The sequence below is a fragment of the Anguilla anguilla genome, chromosome 15, assembly GCF_013347855.1.
Source record: "Anguilla anguilla isolate fAngAng1 chromosome 15, fAngAng1.pri, whole genome shotgun sequence".
Classification (NCBI taxonomy): Eukaryota; Metazoa; Chordata; class Actinopteri; order Anguilliformes; family Anguillidae; genus Anguilla; species Anguilla anguilla.
In genome coordinates this window covers 26,885,764-26,902,901 of record NC_049215.1, presented here as the reverse complement: position 1 = coordinate 26,902,901, position 17,138 = coordinate 26,885,764, and the positions used below count along the sequence as shown (strand labels likewise).

Here is a 17,138-nt window from a genome sequence, read left to right as displayed (position 1 = left end):
TTAATAGTGCATTTTTAAGTGTATGTTCCTTCAGTGCAGAGAGTTTCTGCCTTTCGTGTGTATTTGAAATGGTATAAATGCCCAGTATGCAGGGTCTGTCTCATTGTTTGGTAACAGAGCTACATATGAATTTTTATGAACCATGGTACAGCCCATACTGGCTGACCAATAGCTAAACATTATACTCAGATGGTAATGTGGGAGCATATGAATGGCTTTGCCTCTCATTTTGCATGATAAGTGTGGGGCCAGTGGCCGTGGCTTTGTTTGGCTTTGGTCTGTTATGCTAAATAATACAAGATGCATGGACAACTCTGGTGCCTGGTTATGGTGTTACATCAGCCCCAACTCCACCTTTTCCACAGTAATAAACCCATCTATTTTGTGCGGCAGGTAAACTCACAGTGTACTTGTTTATGATTCGCTAAAATTGTCCACTGTGTTCTAGGTTAAATGCAAAGTCAATTAGAGGGGGCCTGAAATTTATTACTCAAAGCATTTAATGTACATGCTTTATTTTATTACAATTACACATCAGACATTCTCATTTTTTCAGTTATTCCGGCATGTGTTGGGACACGTTTACATGTCATAATGAACATACATACATACTTATATTAACTTTATCTGTTGCAAGACAATAATATAATTCTTGCCATGTTTAATTATAATTGTCAGGGGATATTGCATTTATGTCACCCCCTTTATATGCAAGTTCTATTTTTACTTGATCTTATTTACTATACAGAAATATATTTATTTTCTGACTACCGAGAGCACACTAATTTCATTTGAAAAAGTTAATTCAATGGCTGCAGTTGTAACCTTGGTAGGTAATGGATTTTGATGTAATATTCCTGGGGACAAAATTGTTTGCAAGAGCAGAGCTCCTGGAGAGAGACTGCTCATGTCTGTGAAAAGAATTTTGTCTAAAGAAGATGAACTCAATTGATCCATTGCTAAAACTGATTAAGTATTCCCGTCGATTTCACTTCAGTGGACGACATGGTGCTGATTTAGATAACAAATTCTAATTACCTGGATTTAGCCCATGTAGCCTGAATATATACTGATGACAGGGCAAGAACTGGTATCATAATAATCATAATAAAAATATAAAACAATAGTCCTTTGCACCTTGGGGGGTTATACCTGTTTCCATGGATACACATTTATAGGAGGGAATGTGAATTTTAATTAGAAAGTTAATATGATAAAACTCAAAGATAAGACCATCCATTTTCTGGTTAGTTGTGTGTTAACCGTACATGAAAAATAAATATTGATCAGCTTATTTCATTTGTCTCAACATGTTATCTCAATATAATTTCATTTGGTTTAAGCATCTATAATGTAAGCTCAAAGATCAAAATTGATAATGCATATTTATTATGCATCTTTCACATACATTTTCTCTATGCATCATGCAGGTGTGTTTAAAACAAACAGAATGTAAAGCAACCTTTATTCCAACTTAAATGAATAACACAGCAGTAAACACTCAGACACACAAAATATATAAAGATTTTCCTTTTCATATTAGTAATTTGAATGAGGCAATGATGAAGACCATCTGAATGATATTCTTTCAATATCCTGCTGGTTAGAAACTACTAATCTAAAACTACCTTGTCTTGTGACCTATCATTCATTTGGTCAAGGTCAAAAATGCTGAAGTTGCACAAAAAATGTATTTTTTTTTCTCCAGAGGTTAACTGGATTTTTAGTCACGTTTGATAACATGTGAGCCGAGTGCGATTCCCTGAAATAGTTATTCTAAATTATCTTATTCAACAAAGCAGGTGGGAAAGGTAAGAAAGATTTTTACAATTCGTGTCTTAGTAGCCGTGGAAAATAGGTTTATTTCAACTTCCTTACCAAAATACACTGGCTAGCGCACAACAGAAAGAGTAGAAGATGGTGAAACCCATTCGACGGTGAAGACCCTCCCTTCTATTCATCGTTACCATGGAAAAAGGAGCAGACGTCACGAGCCAAGGAACACAGTATAAAAGTACTTCAGCTCCGGTCTACCAGGGCGGTTAGATGCGTGTCCGGGAGAAGTGACACGCGTGGACGGGGTACGGGGGTAGCAAAATACAATTTTAAAGAAAATATTTATTTATTTAAAAAAAAAACCTTGGGTTTGGAGAATTTAAGAAGATTGTTATATAAACTCAGAAAAAATGGGACTTGGAGTAAGTAGCAAACTAGCTAACATCATTTTCTTCCTGTACTGTCTTTTCCTCTCTTTTCATTGCCAGAAATGCTCTCCTTTCTGAATTTGCTCGAAAGTTTTCTGATTGTACAGGTTGCCCGTTGTGGTTATGTTATTGTTAAAATTAAGTGTATAAACAAAAGCAGGTGGTTCTTAAATGGTAAACAATTCAACTTTGTTCCAAAACCGTGTCCCCTGTTGTGTCGTTCGATCGTTTCAATGGCTGGCTAAGATACACTGGCTGTCTAACGTTGGGCATCTTATCCTCGAAAAAGGCCTGCGTGTGATTGATTTGGTGAGATTGCTTAACTTCCTTGGAGATTTGAAGTCCACAAAAGTTGTTACATCTACATGAAAAGCATTTCAGCGTTACGGTACTCTAGTTTGACGAAACAACTTGTTACTTCGGTGACACTCGTATATGTTGGTGGTATTAAGACGCCTTAATTTGAATTACCATGTTAACTTATGTTGTTTAGCTACCGTTGGCTAGTGAGTTCCCTAACAAGCAAATGGCATTCCCTGATCGGAGAATATCCGTATTTGTCTTGCTAGTAGCTAGCCAACTTCTCTACGGTAACTCCTCGAAGTCGGGTAGTCTATCTTTGTGGCTAGCCAGCTACATTGCTTAACTTCGATGCTTTCGCTTCTCGTGGAAGGACAGTGATCTTGTGACTTGGGCAAAGTTAGACTAACGTTATTTGCTGCTATGTAAGATAGTATTGAGAACTTGCATTCACGGAGTTTTTAGAACAAATTTGATTTGATGAACAATACCTCACAATAAGGCAAACTCACCGTTAGGCAAGTTTAATCAGAGGTCAACTATTTTAACAGAAGGGCATACTTTATTTGTTAACATTAAATAACTTAAAGTAACGTTGACTCACGGGCATGCAGTTGAAATTGAAGTTGAGTAACGGTAACTTGGCTAGCACTGGCTTCGTTAACGTTGGTTCTTGAAGGGTCTCATAGATCAGCTTTCGGCACATCCGTTGCTGATGTCTTCATAATTTTTGTCGCAAATTTATAGGAATACATTTTCCGTATGGATCACTGGTTTATTGGGGCAAATAACAAATATGGGAAACCCAAGAAAATGCACAGGTATAATGGAGTAGAGGCTAACTGTAATGGTCACGGGATGAAAGGCGCATTGTCCCAGGATGGAGGTTGTTTTTACTGTGCTGCGAAATTATGCTATAATAGTCCAACCACTTTGTACCGGTCATTGATGTAACAAAAATGTACTATTCGACTAGTGTTATCCTGTGGGTTTTAACATCGAACACTAGTAACTTTTCAAATATTTCCACTGTACACTTAAAACCGGTTATATATACACGACATACTCGAGAATTCACTTAAAACATCTTTAAAGCATCTCCGATTTTATTATGTTGCGTGGTGTAGGCTTGTGCTTTGTTCCCAAGCAGGTTAGGCTAGGTGTCTTACTGCTTTGCGTCCCGCGATATTGATGCGGAAAGTGTAAGATCGCGGCGTGTCTTTCCAGCATTCCAGCTCATGGGTTGTGTCTTGCACATTATGAGCAGCTCATGATGATGCTAATAATGTATATTGGTTGTGTACCTCTCATTTAAAAAAAAAAAAAACTGTTTACACAGCTGTATGTAGGAGACTATGCATTGAAACAGCCAGCCAGAGTAAGTACAGTTGAACACACCTGGGGGTATGATCCAGTGATTGTTAACGACCATAACTACTTAATTTCTGCTTTTCAGATCCACGGCAAATAATTATAGTAAGAAATTGGAACGGTTATCTACAGCAATGCGTATCCCTTGATGTTTCCATTTTAAATAAGCAATGTTTTTATCTCAACACAATGCCGTGTTATTGTAATACGTGGCTCTGCACAGCAATGGAAGCGTTTTCAGTGTTCGCCCAAGTTTCATTTGCCGGCTTTGTATTACATAATCCCCCGGTTTTGTATTGCACAATCCAGAATAAAGTAGGCTACTCCTAAGAATCACTTTCCCTGTTTTTCGCCTAGCTGTGCTCTGAAGTTAGTGTCTGGCGTCCGCAGCAGCTGGTCATTCGAATCTCCAGGGAAGTGAGGCGGAGGGTATGCCCCGCCCCCTTCCCGGCCCCCAGCCGTCTCTCTCCTCCTGAGGATTTAACATTCTTTCTGCTCGACAGCCATTGTGTATTAGGGAAAGCCTTTTGACACTCATGATCCCCTCTGTCACAAAAATGAAAACTGACTTTTCCGTCTCTCGACCCCTGCGTGGTTTCCAAAATATTTAATCAGGCTGAGATTTTAACCCTTCTTAAATGGAGGAGGCCTTGGGAAGGAACCCATCATGCCTCATCGCACACACATTCTGAACCCTTTGCTTTTAGCTTCTGCTCTGAACGCAGGGAAGCTTCCATTGCCGAACCCCGTGTGGTCCTCTTTGTTTTCTAGTGCAGCAAAGGCTTTGGCCATTGAGTTTTTTGCCATAAAAGGTAACATTGAGGCTTCTACTGCGTTTCGTCATTCAGACTCCTGGTTCTGTGATAAACATAGACCTGTTAATAACACATACAGTATGATTGAGAATCAGACTACAGCAGAACAGGGCTGACACATCACAATTGTTCTTGAGAAATCTTGTCACCTCCTTTGGAAAGCAAGTTTGCAGTGGTTCATACCATAGGGCTATCTTGTGCCGCTTTTATTAACCAATATTGTTTTTGGTTGAACAGTGTTGTCAGTAGCATGAAGGTATAAAAAAATTCAAACATCTGTAACAATTTGCTAGAAACTTGTTAAAGAAAATGTATGCTTTTTTCTTTTTATTAAAGGAGAACAGACAGGCCGCCCTCCTTTTTATTTTTAATTTATTTTTTGCTTCATTCAGACAGGGAGAAAGCAGAGAGGATAGCAGGCAAGGAAGGGGTGACTGGTTAGAAGGTGCCTCCATCTGTGATCATGCCTCTCTTTTAATTTAAGACTTGTCCATTGCTTTACTTTGTGAGCTAGACTCGATGTTCACGGCTATGGATAGCTGCTGCTTTATGGTAGAGCTGTTTTATATCTGATCTCTATTTGTATTTGTTTCCGAAGTCCTTCGGTATGCACTTGCTGTATGTCGCTGTGGGGGGAAAAAAAGCATCAACCAAATAAAATGTGTTGTAAGGTAATATTTGCATATGGTTCGAGTACGCCGCCTAAAGGCTATTGCATGTTTTGTCAATAGCAGCCATGTTTGGGAGCAGTTGGAATGTAATGGTCATGTGACCTTTACATGAGGGGGGGGGGGGGTTCCACACCAGCCGGGCTTCCTTGCAGGGAAAGACACCCTTTTGTTTGCTTTGGTTGCCGCACCATTAAGTGTGGTGCTTTTAATGCATGCAGAATTTAAAATATTCTGTAACCAGATGAGTTTGTGTTACTATAGTTACTTGGATGCTTTCACATTCAGAATGTTGCAGAGATTAAGTAATAGTTTTCCAAAAATAAACTTGTTTGTCTTTGTGTCGGATAGGTAACTCTGGAATCTACCGCATAGCTGAAATGAGCTTTACCAACAATTGAACATTGTTTAATTTTGCTAAATCATAATAAGTGTGCTGTCTTGCCAGGTTTTATAAGAATGCTTGCAAGTACCAGTCATGTAAGCTTAAGTCTGCTTTTGAAAGAAAAAGCAAAAGGTTTTTTTTTTTTTTTTTTTTTTTTTTTTTTTTTTTTTTTAAACAGATATGAGCATGTGACTCTTCCAGTGACATAGTCAGGGCTGTGAATGTGTTGCCCATGGCAATGTGAGAGAGGGAGCTAACAATGTAGACTGTAAGAGTAATATTGTCCAACCTGAGTTCTGGTATTATAGCCTATATTAAGAAAACAAAACTAGATATTTAACACAAAAAAGAGCTGGGTCTCAGAGAACAGAGCTCACTTTCACACTTGTAAGTTAGATTTCAGCACACACTACATGTCTGGTGCTGAAGGTTCAACAAGCAACTTTCTTGCCACTGAAGGAACTGTAAGCAAAGCACATAAAAATGTGTCAAGAAGTGAATTACGGGTTGTATTGTGCATAACAAATTATTTTGGTTTCATTTGATGCTTACTTAATCTTGTCCAAATATCATTGGTCAGTTTTGGGAAGAAAATAACCTCTGTATACAGTGCATCGTATGCGCATTTCTGAATCAGATTTTAGAGTTTGGATGCACGTTGGTGGCATGTCAATGGCAGTTTGCTGAAATCTTCTGAAACCAGCTTCAGCACGCCTTAAGTGAGCTAATGCTATGGCCAAGCAAACCGATTTCACTCCGTTCTCAAGACACTCATTGGATTTGAGATTTTAATTCTGAATGTTATAGAATAGCCGGGAGAAGTGCTGATTTTCCAAGGCTTGAAGTAAAAGAAGTGAAAATTCTGCCTAGAAAGTTAGGCCTATGTGTTGCTCTACTGGACTCACTTCTAACACTTGTGGATAATGCTGTTGTGTCCTCATCTAGCTGGGTGTTCAGCAGATTGAGTGGCACTGGCTACTGATGTAGAGATATTCAGTCTGGTAGGAATGTGGTGAAAGAGATCTTGTACCATTTTGTTTACTTTCATTTTCATGTAAACTATTTTGAATTTCACAGAGGCTTCAAAAGCTTTGAAACAAAAGTAGTCATGAATAAAATGGTGACCAGTAAAACAAAATGGCTGTGGTCTGAAAGCCCCAGTTAGGCTGCTTGGTGTGTACAACTCTGGTAGGCTGCTAAATCTAAAGAAGCATATTTTTGTCTTTCTTTATCAGCGTTTCAAAACTGTTATTACATTTTTTAGCGTGTGTTTTGAAGAAGTTGTACAAAAATAAAAGCAAATGCTCTTCAATATTGGGCTTCTGGCATCATGAATCGGGTCTCAAATGCTTGGGCACATCCATGCCCTGTTCTGGTTCAGAAATGGGCTATGGTGGTAGTGTGGCCTGGATCAGTGCACACTCGGGGCATTTTTGGGCTTTTCTTGATACCCATGTCTGGAATGCCTTTGATGAGAAAAGAACCATAACAGCGTAAGGGAATCTTCTCCCAAGTAAAAGCGTTGAGGCCCAGACATCACACCTTGCGTTTGCCTTTTTTAAATGTGTTTTTATTATTTTTATTTCACACTTTTAAATTTTGTGACCATCTCTTTGTAGTTTGTCTTTATATGGTCCATCGGTTGTAAGGGGGAGGGGGTGTTAACAGTACAATCTTACCGACATTAGCCGAAGCTAAATGAATTAAATTGTCTGTAAATTGGCCAATTACCTGTAGTTGGCTAATGTTAGTCTACGCCATCACCTTTCCTCATCCGAGTCATCTCTCCTTCTCTTCCTAAAATAGCTGCTGTCTTACTTCATTGCATTGTCGATCTGTAACAATCAGTAGACACCATTATCTGCCAAATTTGCAGCCTGAATGATTTTAGTCGCGCACGGTCATACCGGTCATAGAGTCCGGTATGACCGTGCGCGTGTGGTTAATATGCTTCTGTGCTGCTCTACCTCTGCACTACCTCTCTCTGCCAAGCTGGCTTTATCTACTGTGCCAGTTCTGTTGGTCTGCCATTTTGGACGCACTCTGGTCGTTTGTTCACCAAATTTGCCCCCCCCCCCCTTCTCTGTCGCTCTCTTAAGGTGGACTGGGAAATTGGCTGGGAAGCCGCCTTAAAAATTTCTATGCAGGAAATGGCTGTTGAGGGAAGCATTTTGGCAGATTTTGCTTGTACAGTAAAACCAAAACAAATTATAAGGAGTAATGACTTATTCCTTTCCTTCATTTTCAAGTATACTGTATAGCCTGCAATTTCTACTGGCTGGTAGGAAATGAGGTGCTGACTTGACTGTAGAGCTGAAAGTAGAACTCAGCTGAGAGGTAATGGTCTGTTCAGTGGCACTTTGGCCTCGACTTCCCCTTTTATTTCAGGCGTTTTTGGCGTTTGTGAGTGAACGCATGCAGGTGAACACGCGCCTGCGTGCCCTGTGCATTTCTGCTGGCTAACGCCTGCTCCTTGCTTGCTCTGTCGCAGGAAGGAAGGGACCAGTATGAGTTGGCGGCGACCTCCGAGCAGGGCGGGAAGAAGAAGGCCAAGGCCAAGAAGAAGGAGAAGGACATGGACGAGCTGAAGAAGGAAGTGGATCTGGTGAGGGTCACTCTATTTTTTGTGTACTTCAGGCCGAAGTAAAACTCCTGCGCTCGAAATGTGGCTACCCTTGTTTTCAATAGCCGACGTATTGGTGATTGTTAGTTTAAATTACTGAGGACTTGTTACATGCTCTCTCTTTTCCTCCCGTAGGACGATCACAAATTGACCCTGGATGAGCTTCACCGCAAGTATAGCACAGACTTGAGCAGGGTGAGTCCCAGTACTTATGAAGCCGAGTGATGCCGAGAGAGTACAGATCTCAGCAGGGTGTCACTGAATTGGTGCACACCTGAGCACTACGCGCTCTGATAGGAGTGCGGGTGTCTTCCTGAGAACCAGCGGGCAAAGCGGTTGTGCTGCCGTTGAATGACAAAGTCGATTGCGAGGGGCAATGTTTGACTCCCATTTGCAGTTTTATCCTTCATATCCATGTGTATAATGGAATGGCAGTTGTTTTTTTTCCCTTGTTTTAATCACAACATAATGAGTAGTGTCTCTTCCTGAGTAGTTCTCTAGAGATTTTACAGAGGGATATGAGCTCCACTTTCATATGAAGATGCAACACTTTTCACTGCAACAGCTTGTTACTTAGCAACCACAAGGGACATAGGATGTTTTTGGCTCAGTGATCACTCAGTGATCATGTTTTTCATAATCCTTTGCTGTTTTTTGTTGCTAAGTCTAAAAAACTTTAACCAAAAACCAGAACTGTTCATTTGCATGGACAATATGAATTAGTATTGGTAAAATGGCTGTTTTCCTGACATTTTCTCATTGAAAGACATTTCTGAGTCCTTTTTAGTAGTTCCTAGATGGTGATATGTTTATTTAATTTTTTTCCCATTTCAGTTGCAGCAGGCCTGAAATGGGCTTATTTTCCTTTCAGTCACTGTAGAACACACGCCTGCTGTTTTGTAATCCGTGTTGTCCCGCCTCTCAGGGGCTTACAGGTGCCCGTGCGGCAGAAATCCTGGCCCGCGATGGGCCGAACGCCCTGACCCCGCCCCCCACCACACCAGAATGGGTAAAGTTCTGCAAGCAGATGTTCGGTGGCTTCTCCATGCTGCTGTGGACCGGAGCCGTCCTCTGCTTCCTCGCGTACGGAATTCAGGCCGCCATGGAGGAGGAGCCAGCCAATGATAACGTGAGGACACGGTGGAGGCATTTTGGAAATGAGAATTTAAAAAAAAAAAAATTTTTTTTTTTTGTTGCTGTGATCTTGTTTGTGACATTTTGTCTCTTGCTCTGCACAGTTGTACTTGGGTGTTGTGTTGTCTGCTGTCGTCATCATCACTGGCTGCTTCTCATACTACCAAGAAGCCAAAAGCTCCAAGATCATGGACTCCTTCAAGAACTTGGTTCCTCAGGTATGAAGTCTTGAATCTTCCTGTGATAATTACAGCGTTCCACATTAACACTTGCCCTGGGCAAGTAAAACCATGCGTCTGGCAAGTAAAGCTGCTCGGCCACTTGAGGGATGATTCACGATTGTGTTCATTCAAATCTGCGTTTGGTGTTGCTGAACTAGAACAGAGTTGCATGTTACTTTTAAGGTGGTCTCATCCAGTTTTTTTACTTGTTTGTTTGTGTATTTATTTAAAAATGAGAAATGCACTTCACATTGCAAGTAAACTCACCATATCAGGACAAGCACAAATTTAGCTTGGGCAAGTAGGTTTCTTACTAACTTGTCTGACTTGGCAAGTTTAAGCAAACCTTAACCCTAAAGGATAAACGGGTTGTGTTTTGCCTGAGAAATTAAGTCTTTCTGTCCTATCTGGCAGCAAGCCCTGGTCATCCGTGATGGTGAGAAGAACAGCATCAATGCAGAGGAGGTTGTGATTGGAGATCTGGTGGAGGTGAAGGGTGGAGACAGGATCCCCGCTGACCTGCGCATCATCTCCGCTCACGGCTGCAAGGTGGGTCCCTGGAGCCGACCTCAGCTCCCTCCGTCTCCGGGTCCTCCTTTATCTGGTGTGACCTGGTCTGGTGTGGTGATCTGGTCAGGTCTGATCTGGTCTCATGTGATCATCCTCAGGTGGACAACTCCTCCCTCACTGGCGAATCTGAGCCTCAGACCCGCTCCCCTGACTTCTCCAATGACAACCCTCTGGAGACCAGGAACATTGCCTTCTTCTCCACCAACTGCGTTGAAGGTAACTTCCAACTGCCGCACCGCCACAAAGCTTCTCCATCTTGTTTTGCTGAGGGCTGCATTTCACATAATATGCAAATTCATCTCTTATTGATCTCTAATTTACCTCTGTGGGCATTGGTTGCTGAAATTGTGCATCTTTGGTTTGTACAACTGGGAAATTTTCCGCAAATGAAAAAGGAATTGTCACTGACCCATGATGTGTTTGTTCCCCGCCCCCCCCCCCAGGGACGGCCCGTGGGATTGTAATCAGCACTGGAGATCGCACGGTGATGGGACGCATTGCCACCCTGGCATCTGGCCTGGAAGTGGGACGCACTCCCATCTCCATTGAAATTGAGCACTTCATCCACATCATCACGGGTGTGGCCGTGTTCCTGGGGATGTCCTTCTTCATCCTGTCCATCATTCTGGGGTACACCTGGCTGGAAGCCGTCATCTTCCTCATCGGGATCATTGTCGCCAACGTGCCCGAGGGTCTGCTGGCCACTGTCACCGTGAGTGGAGAAGTTTCCCAGAATTCCTTACTTCAAATATATCTCAAAAGCAGGAAGGGATCAGAGCTTATACAGGACTTCAGAGTGCAGGCGCACTGTGTCCATATAAGTCTCCTTTGTTCTGCATTTTGGAAGAGGTCTTATTGAAATACCTGAAATGCTTAAATCCCTGAATCTGTTTGATACTGTAGCCAAAAAATAAAAGCTTAATTTGTGCAACAATGTCGCCAGATTGAGAAGTGCATTCCAAGAAATTATAAGTGGATTGAAATTCATGCATGGACATGTATTTTGATTAGACCCCACAAAGGGTTCTCAAGAGTCTTTATTCAGTGGCTGTGCGTGTGTTTTAAAATTTGAGTAATCAAGCCAACTCTCTCTGTTTATGAAGTCCATGTTCATAAATGGTAGGCGTGCTGATCTAGGGTCAGGTTTTCCTTGTCCATCTCCTAGCTCTCTTTTATGAGCCAAAATGAAGAACTGATCCTCTGAGACTCCCTCCAGCCCCCCTCCGAGCCTCTTTATGAACACCGGCCCCGGCCTCTCCCTCCCTCCCAGGTGTGTCTGACTCTGACTGCCAAGCGCATGGCCAAGAAGAACTGCCTGGTGAAGAACCTGGAGGCCGTGGAGACCCTGGGCTCCACCTCCACCATCTGCTCCGACAAGACCGGCACGCTGACCCAGAACCGCATGACCGTGGCCCACATGTGGTTCGACAACCAGATCCACGAGGCCGACACCACCGAGAACCAGAGCGGCACCTCCTTCGACCGCAGCTCCGCCACCTGGGCCGCCCTGGCGCGCATCGCCGGCTTGTGCAACCGCGCCGTCTTCCTGGCCGAGCAGGCCAACGTGCCCATCCTGAAGGTGAGTTCAGTTTTACATGCCCATAAACGTGCCCATCCTGAAGGTGAGTTCAGTTTTATATAGGAGTAAACGTGCCCGTCCTGAAGGTGAGTTCAGTTTCACATGCGCATAAACACCCCCATCTTAAATGTGAGTTCAGTTTCACCAGCCGCCTGCCTGTCAGTTGTTTATAGCTACTAAATTGTATAACTGCTACTTTCAGATGTTTAATGGTAGGTAAGAATTGCGTAATTTGATAATGTCACACCATTCTCTCCCCAAAAAAAAACCAAACGCCACAGGAGGCTGGAAGTTTTCGTGTAATTACAGCTTGTAGCTGAGAACAAAATGCAGTAAGATGAGTCTGGAGTTCAGCAGTGTCTTCTGCTGCTTAATAAATTCCAGTTAACAGATCTGTTTTTGGTTGTGCTCTTCCCACTGAGGATGAATATAGCTCATAGCCCGAGCCTCGTCTTTGTCTCGCGCCACAAGGCGAAGGAGCCGTTTTGAGCGTGTGCTGGAGTAAACTGTCGTGGCCCGTAATTGGAGCTGCGTTTCTGCTGAGTCCCGCCTCGCTAAGGACCGGTTTTAACGTGATGTGTCCCTCCTGATCTCGCTGCGGATTATCCCCCCCCCCCCCCCCACTGTTAGGATGGCCAAGTCTTGGCCTTCAGGCAGTTCCCACTGACACGAGCTGTGCTTATAGTCCAACTCGGTACGTCTGCAGCCTTATGTGACCTTTACCAAGATTAAATTGGCAGCCTGCAGTCGTCCTATCCAGTTTCATCACCAGTTGAAGATAATGATGGAGGCTTTACACCAGCCAGTTGACTCATTGTGCTGTTTTGGTTTCCTTTGTCGCAGAGAGATGTGGCTGGTGACGCCTCTGAATCTGCCCTGCTGAAGTGCATTGAGCTGTGCTGTGGGTCTGTGAAGGAAATGAGAGAGCAGTACAACAAGATCGCAGAAATCCCCTTCAACTCCACCAACAAGTACCAGGTACACCCTCCATACCCTGTCATATTACTTTAAGTGCAGTTTGAATCACATTTGACCCTTTAAGGTGTAAGAGGACAAACATGTGATTAGAATGTTTCGTAACTGAACATTCTGATGCTGATGGAACAATCAGTACTAGTCATTTAAAGCAATGGAGTTCCAGAACACTGACGTGGGGTTTTCTTCTCTCGCAGCTTTCCATCCACAAGAACACCAATGCCTCTGAGTCCAAGCACCTGCTGGTGATGAAGGGAGCCCCGGAGAGGATTCTGGATCGCTGTGCCACCATCTTGATCCAGGGCAAAGAGCAGCCCTTGGATGAGGAGATGAAGGACGCCTTCCAGAACGCATACCTGGAACTGGGAGGCCTGGGAGAGAGAGTGCTGGGTAAGAAAATCTCCCCCGCTCCCACATTCCAGTCTCTGTTGATGTTTAGGGTCCAGGAGTTGTTGCCATTGGTGTAAAGAATGCTCAAAGTCTGCTTGCTTCAGCTTCTCATTAAACTTGAATTTAAACACGAAACATGATCACAACAACAAACCAAGAAAGGTCTTATGTTTGTATAAACCATTGAAGGTTGAGAATATTTTTTTAAAACTTTTAAACCGTTTCTCCTCTACAGGGTTCTGCCATTTTTCTCTGCCCGATGACCAGTTTCCTGAAGGCTTCCAGTTTGACACCGATGAGGTGAACTTCCCCACGGAGAATCTCTGCTTCGTCGGCCTCATGTCCATGATTGACCCCCCCCGTGCCGCCGTGCCCGACGCTGTGGGCAAGTGCAGAAGCGCTGGAATCAAGGTACACCAGTCAGGGAATTCCCTCGGTCCTCTGATGGAGAACGTGCTGAATTTGCATTTGAGGCTTTAAACTCTTCGTCTTCTCTCTCCTCAGGTTATCATGGTAACCGGTGATCATCCAATCACTGCAAAGGCCATTGCTAAAGGTGTAGGCATCATCTCTGAAGGCAACGAGACGGTTGAAGACATCGCTGCACGTCTGAACATTCCAGTTCACGAAGTCAATCCCAGGTAATTCACGTAGCAGTTTTGCATGCAGTTGGGTGGATCAGGGCACACAAACTGGGGAGGATTCTCGTTCGGAAGTGCGTCGGGCTGCAGTTCTAAAATGGCGTCGTCTTTCCCCTCCTCTGTCCAGAGATGCTAAGGCCTGCGTGGTCCATGGAGGAGACCTTAAGGATCTGTCCCCTGAGCAGCTGGATGACATCCTTAAACACCACACCGAGATTGTGTTTGCGAGAACCTCTCCACAGCAGAAGCTCATCATCGTGGAAGGCTGCCAGAGACAGGTACTGAACCGCACTTAGTGAAAGCCGTTCTCACAGCTGTAAACCAGTGTCTGTTCTGGTCTGAGCTGAAAGGCAGCCAGGTGGAGACATTTTTTGTTGTGTATTCAATGAGACGTTTTCAGCCTTTTAACTGGACTGGCTCTCTTCCCCCCCCCCCCCCCCCCCCCCCCTTCCCAGGGTGCCATTGTGGCTGTGACAGGCGATGGTGTCAACGACTCTCCCGCTCTGAAGAAGGCGGACATTGGCGTTGCTATGGGCATTGCTGGCTCAGACGTCTCCAAACAGGCTGCTGACATGATTCTGCTGGATGACAACTTTGCTTCAATTGTGACTGGGGTGGAAGAAGGTATCTAAAATAAATAAAAAAAAAACCTCCCTTTACTGCAGATTTCAGAAGGTGGCAAGCTCTGTTTCTAACACGCGTTTCTTTTGTCCTCAGGCCGTCTGATCTTTGACAACTTGAAGAAGTCTATCGCCTACACTCTCACTAGCAACATTCCTGAGATCACACCCTTCCTCCTCTTCATCATTGCAAATATCCCCCTGCCCCTGGGCACCGTCACCATCCTCTGTATCGACCTGGGCACTGACATGGTGAGGATACATACATTTTGAGGTTTGATTTCATCAGTGGCGTCTCTTTGTGACTTTGGATGACTCATACGCAGTTCTTCTTTTTGCCACGCTTAAGGTTCCCGCCATTTCACTGGCCTACGAAGCAGCTGAGAGCGACATCATGAAGAGACAGCCCAGAAACCCCAAAACAGACAAGCTGGTGAACGAGAGGCTCATCAGCATAGCCTATGGACAGATCGGTAAGAGCTTGTTCTGTCCAGGGAAACCTGTGTTCTGGGTCTTCTGGAATACTACAGAGTATAAGTTGCTTAGTCACAGTTTGTGGGGGCGAGAGAGTAGGGTGTAGATATTACTGCATTTACAAATGTATATGCATCTAAAAAATGTTTTCATACTGTAGATATTACCACTGGATAACTGTTTCCTGTTCGCTGTTGCCCGCCCTCGTCGTAAAATTACTAATTGTGGATTCTAAATGCCTCAGACTGCCCTATCAGAAGCCATGCTTTACATTCCTGGCTTAAACATGTTGAATACATGGGGTTAACTAGAAAGGTGGCATGGTGTTTACCATGGGGTCATGGATGTTGACAGCTTTTGCTTAATCCTGTCTGTTTTATTGGCAGGTATGATCCAGGCTCTCGCTGGTTTCTTTACCTACTTTGTCATCCTTGCCGAGAACGGATTCCTCCCCGCGGACCTGGTCGGTATCCGCGTGAACTGGGACGACAAATACATGAACGACCTGGAGGACAGCTACGGCCAGCAGTGGGTCAGTACCTCACGCCTGTAACGTGGGAAACGGGGGTTGGGAAGAGGGCTAAAAAAGGCGTTGGAATGGATCTGTCGTTGAGGAATGTAGAGTCGTGTTGGAACACTCATTTTGGGTTTCTCCCTCTTTTCCCCCGGACCTCAGACGTACGAGCAGAGGAAGATCGTGGAGTTCACCTGCCACACCGCCTTCTTCACCAGCATTGTGGTCGTGCAGTGGGCTGATCTGATCATCTGCAAGACCAGGAGGAACTCCGTCTTCCAGCAGGGAATGAAGTAAGGCTGTGGAAAGCAGTGAGCCCATATCTGCAGGGCCAGAAGAACGGTGTGAACTAAACTAACCAAAAAAAAAATGTGCTCTTTGTCCATCTTAGGAACAAAATCCTCATCTTCGGATTGTTTGAAGAAACAGCTCTGGCTGCCTTCCTGTCCTACTGCCCAGGAATGGACATCGCCCTCAGAATGTACCCTCTGAAGTGAGTTCTGCAGCCACCTGCATGTTCAGGGTCTCCATGCACGTGTGGTCTACATTCACTTGTCCTGCCACTTACGTTCTCTGGATCTGGCCTGCATTTGAAACTTTGCTTACGTTCTTTTGCATTTTTCTGCTTTGCATCTGTTCGTCCTCAGGCCCAACTGGTGGTTCTGCGCCTTCCCCTATTCACTCCTCATCTTCATTTACGATGAAATCCGAAAACTCATCATCCGACGCAGCCCAGGAGGTCAGATTCAAACACTTGTTACTTTTCACCTCACGGAAATGGCTGCTAGTGCCCTGTGCCTTTTCCCTAAGGTCTTATGTGTATGATGAAGCCACATGATGCAGTTTCAGTGTGTCTGTGATACATGCCAGGGCTGTACGTTTACATTTTTTACAAGGAGCACATGAGCCCCTAACCTGACAAATTGAGCAGCATCAATTTTCAGGAGCAAATTGCTCCTAAAATGGCAGCACTGTAGAGCATTAGAAACCGTATTCTAAGATTAGTACCTTGCCAACGGGGTGGGTATTTTTAAGTACAAACTCAGGCTCAACATGCTAAAACCTCTTTTTATTTTTCAGGTTGGGTGGAAAGAGAGACGTACTACTAGTGCATCCCATCCACGTCACACAGTTCTCTTGCATGGTAGTCTTGCTGCTCTGAATTTTAACCTCAAGTAACTTTTGGATGTTTTGTATAGAGAATGCTTGACACAACCTGAGATCGTGAACTGAGACATTGTGTGCCTTTGTTCTGGAGAAGGACAAATTTTATACATGTTTTTAACAGTGTAATATAAAATAAACATTCAGTCAGGTCTTACTGGAGTCTCATCTTGTTTTCTTTCCTTTACACTGAAAATAGAACTGACTATTTTGAAAAATAAGGATGTCAGTATGTCATTTATGTTAAAAGGGAATGTCTTGTTGATTCAGAATTTGATGGAATTTTCCGTGTTGCATCTGAGCAGTGATCAGCTGGGGTCCAAACAGTTTTAACCACTTTGTTGTTCAGTAACTGGCTACATTCACCACAACTACAGAAAAAAACAAGGTAAATGTTAAAATCAGAATTTCATTAAAACTAAATAATGTGGAAAGTTGGCTAGTCCAGCCAGTGGTTCCATTTGTGAAATGTTACGATACCCAGAATGTT

At 43.7% G+C, this 17,138-nt stretch overlaps 1 protein-coding gene across 1 annotated transcript; it reads left to right on the top strand.

Moving 5' to 3' along the window:
- Window positions 1–2,028: 2,028 nt before the first annotated feature.
- On the top strand, window positions 2,029–16,805 carry LOC118214180 (sodium/potassium-transporting ATPase subunit alpha-1). The gene is made up of 22 exons (XM_035393851.1): window positions 2,029–2,198; window positions 8,235–8,348; window positions 8,502–8,561; window positions 9,292–9,495; window positions 9,605–9,718; window positions 10,136–10,270; window positions 10,390–10,507; window positions 10,735–11,003; window positions 11,562–11,870; window positions 12,714–12,848; window positions 13,043–13,235; window positions 13,471–13,646; window positions 13,740–13,876; window positions 14,004–14,154; window positions 14,332–14,500; window positions 14,594–14,748; window positions 14,846–14,969; window positions 15,357–15,502; window positions 15,647–15,777; window positions 15,876–15,977; window positions 16,132–16,223; window positions 16,565–16,805. Exons 1-22 carry the CDS (start codon window positions 2,187–2,189, stop codon window positions 16,591–16,593), a joined length of 3,075 nt encoding a protein of 1,024 aa, XP_035249742.1. The 5' UTR covers window positions 2,029–2,186; the 3' UTR covers window positions 16,594–16,805.
- Window positions 16,806–17,138: the final 333 nt, after the last annotated feature.

What these genes read in the sequence shown, in the direction of transcription:
- LOC118214180 (XM_035393851.1), top strand. An exon ending in TCAAGAACTTGGTTCCTCAG is followed by an intron (nt 9,719 to 10,135) that starts GTATGAAGTCTT and finishes CCTATCTGGCAG; the next exon opens with CAAGCCCTGGTCATCCGTGA. An exon ending in GTCTTCCAGCAGGGAATGAA is followed by an intron (nt 15,778 to 15,875) that starts GTAAGGCTGTGG and finishes TGTCCATCTTAG; the next exon opens with GAACAAAATCCTCATCTTCG.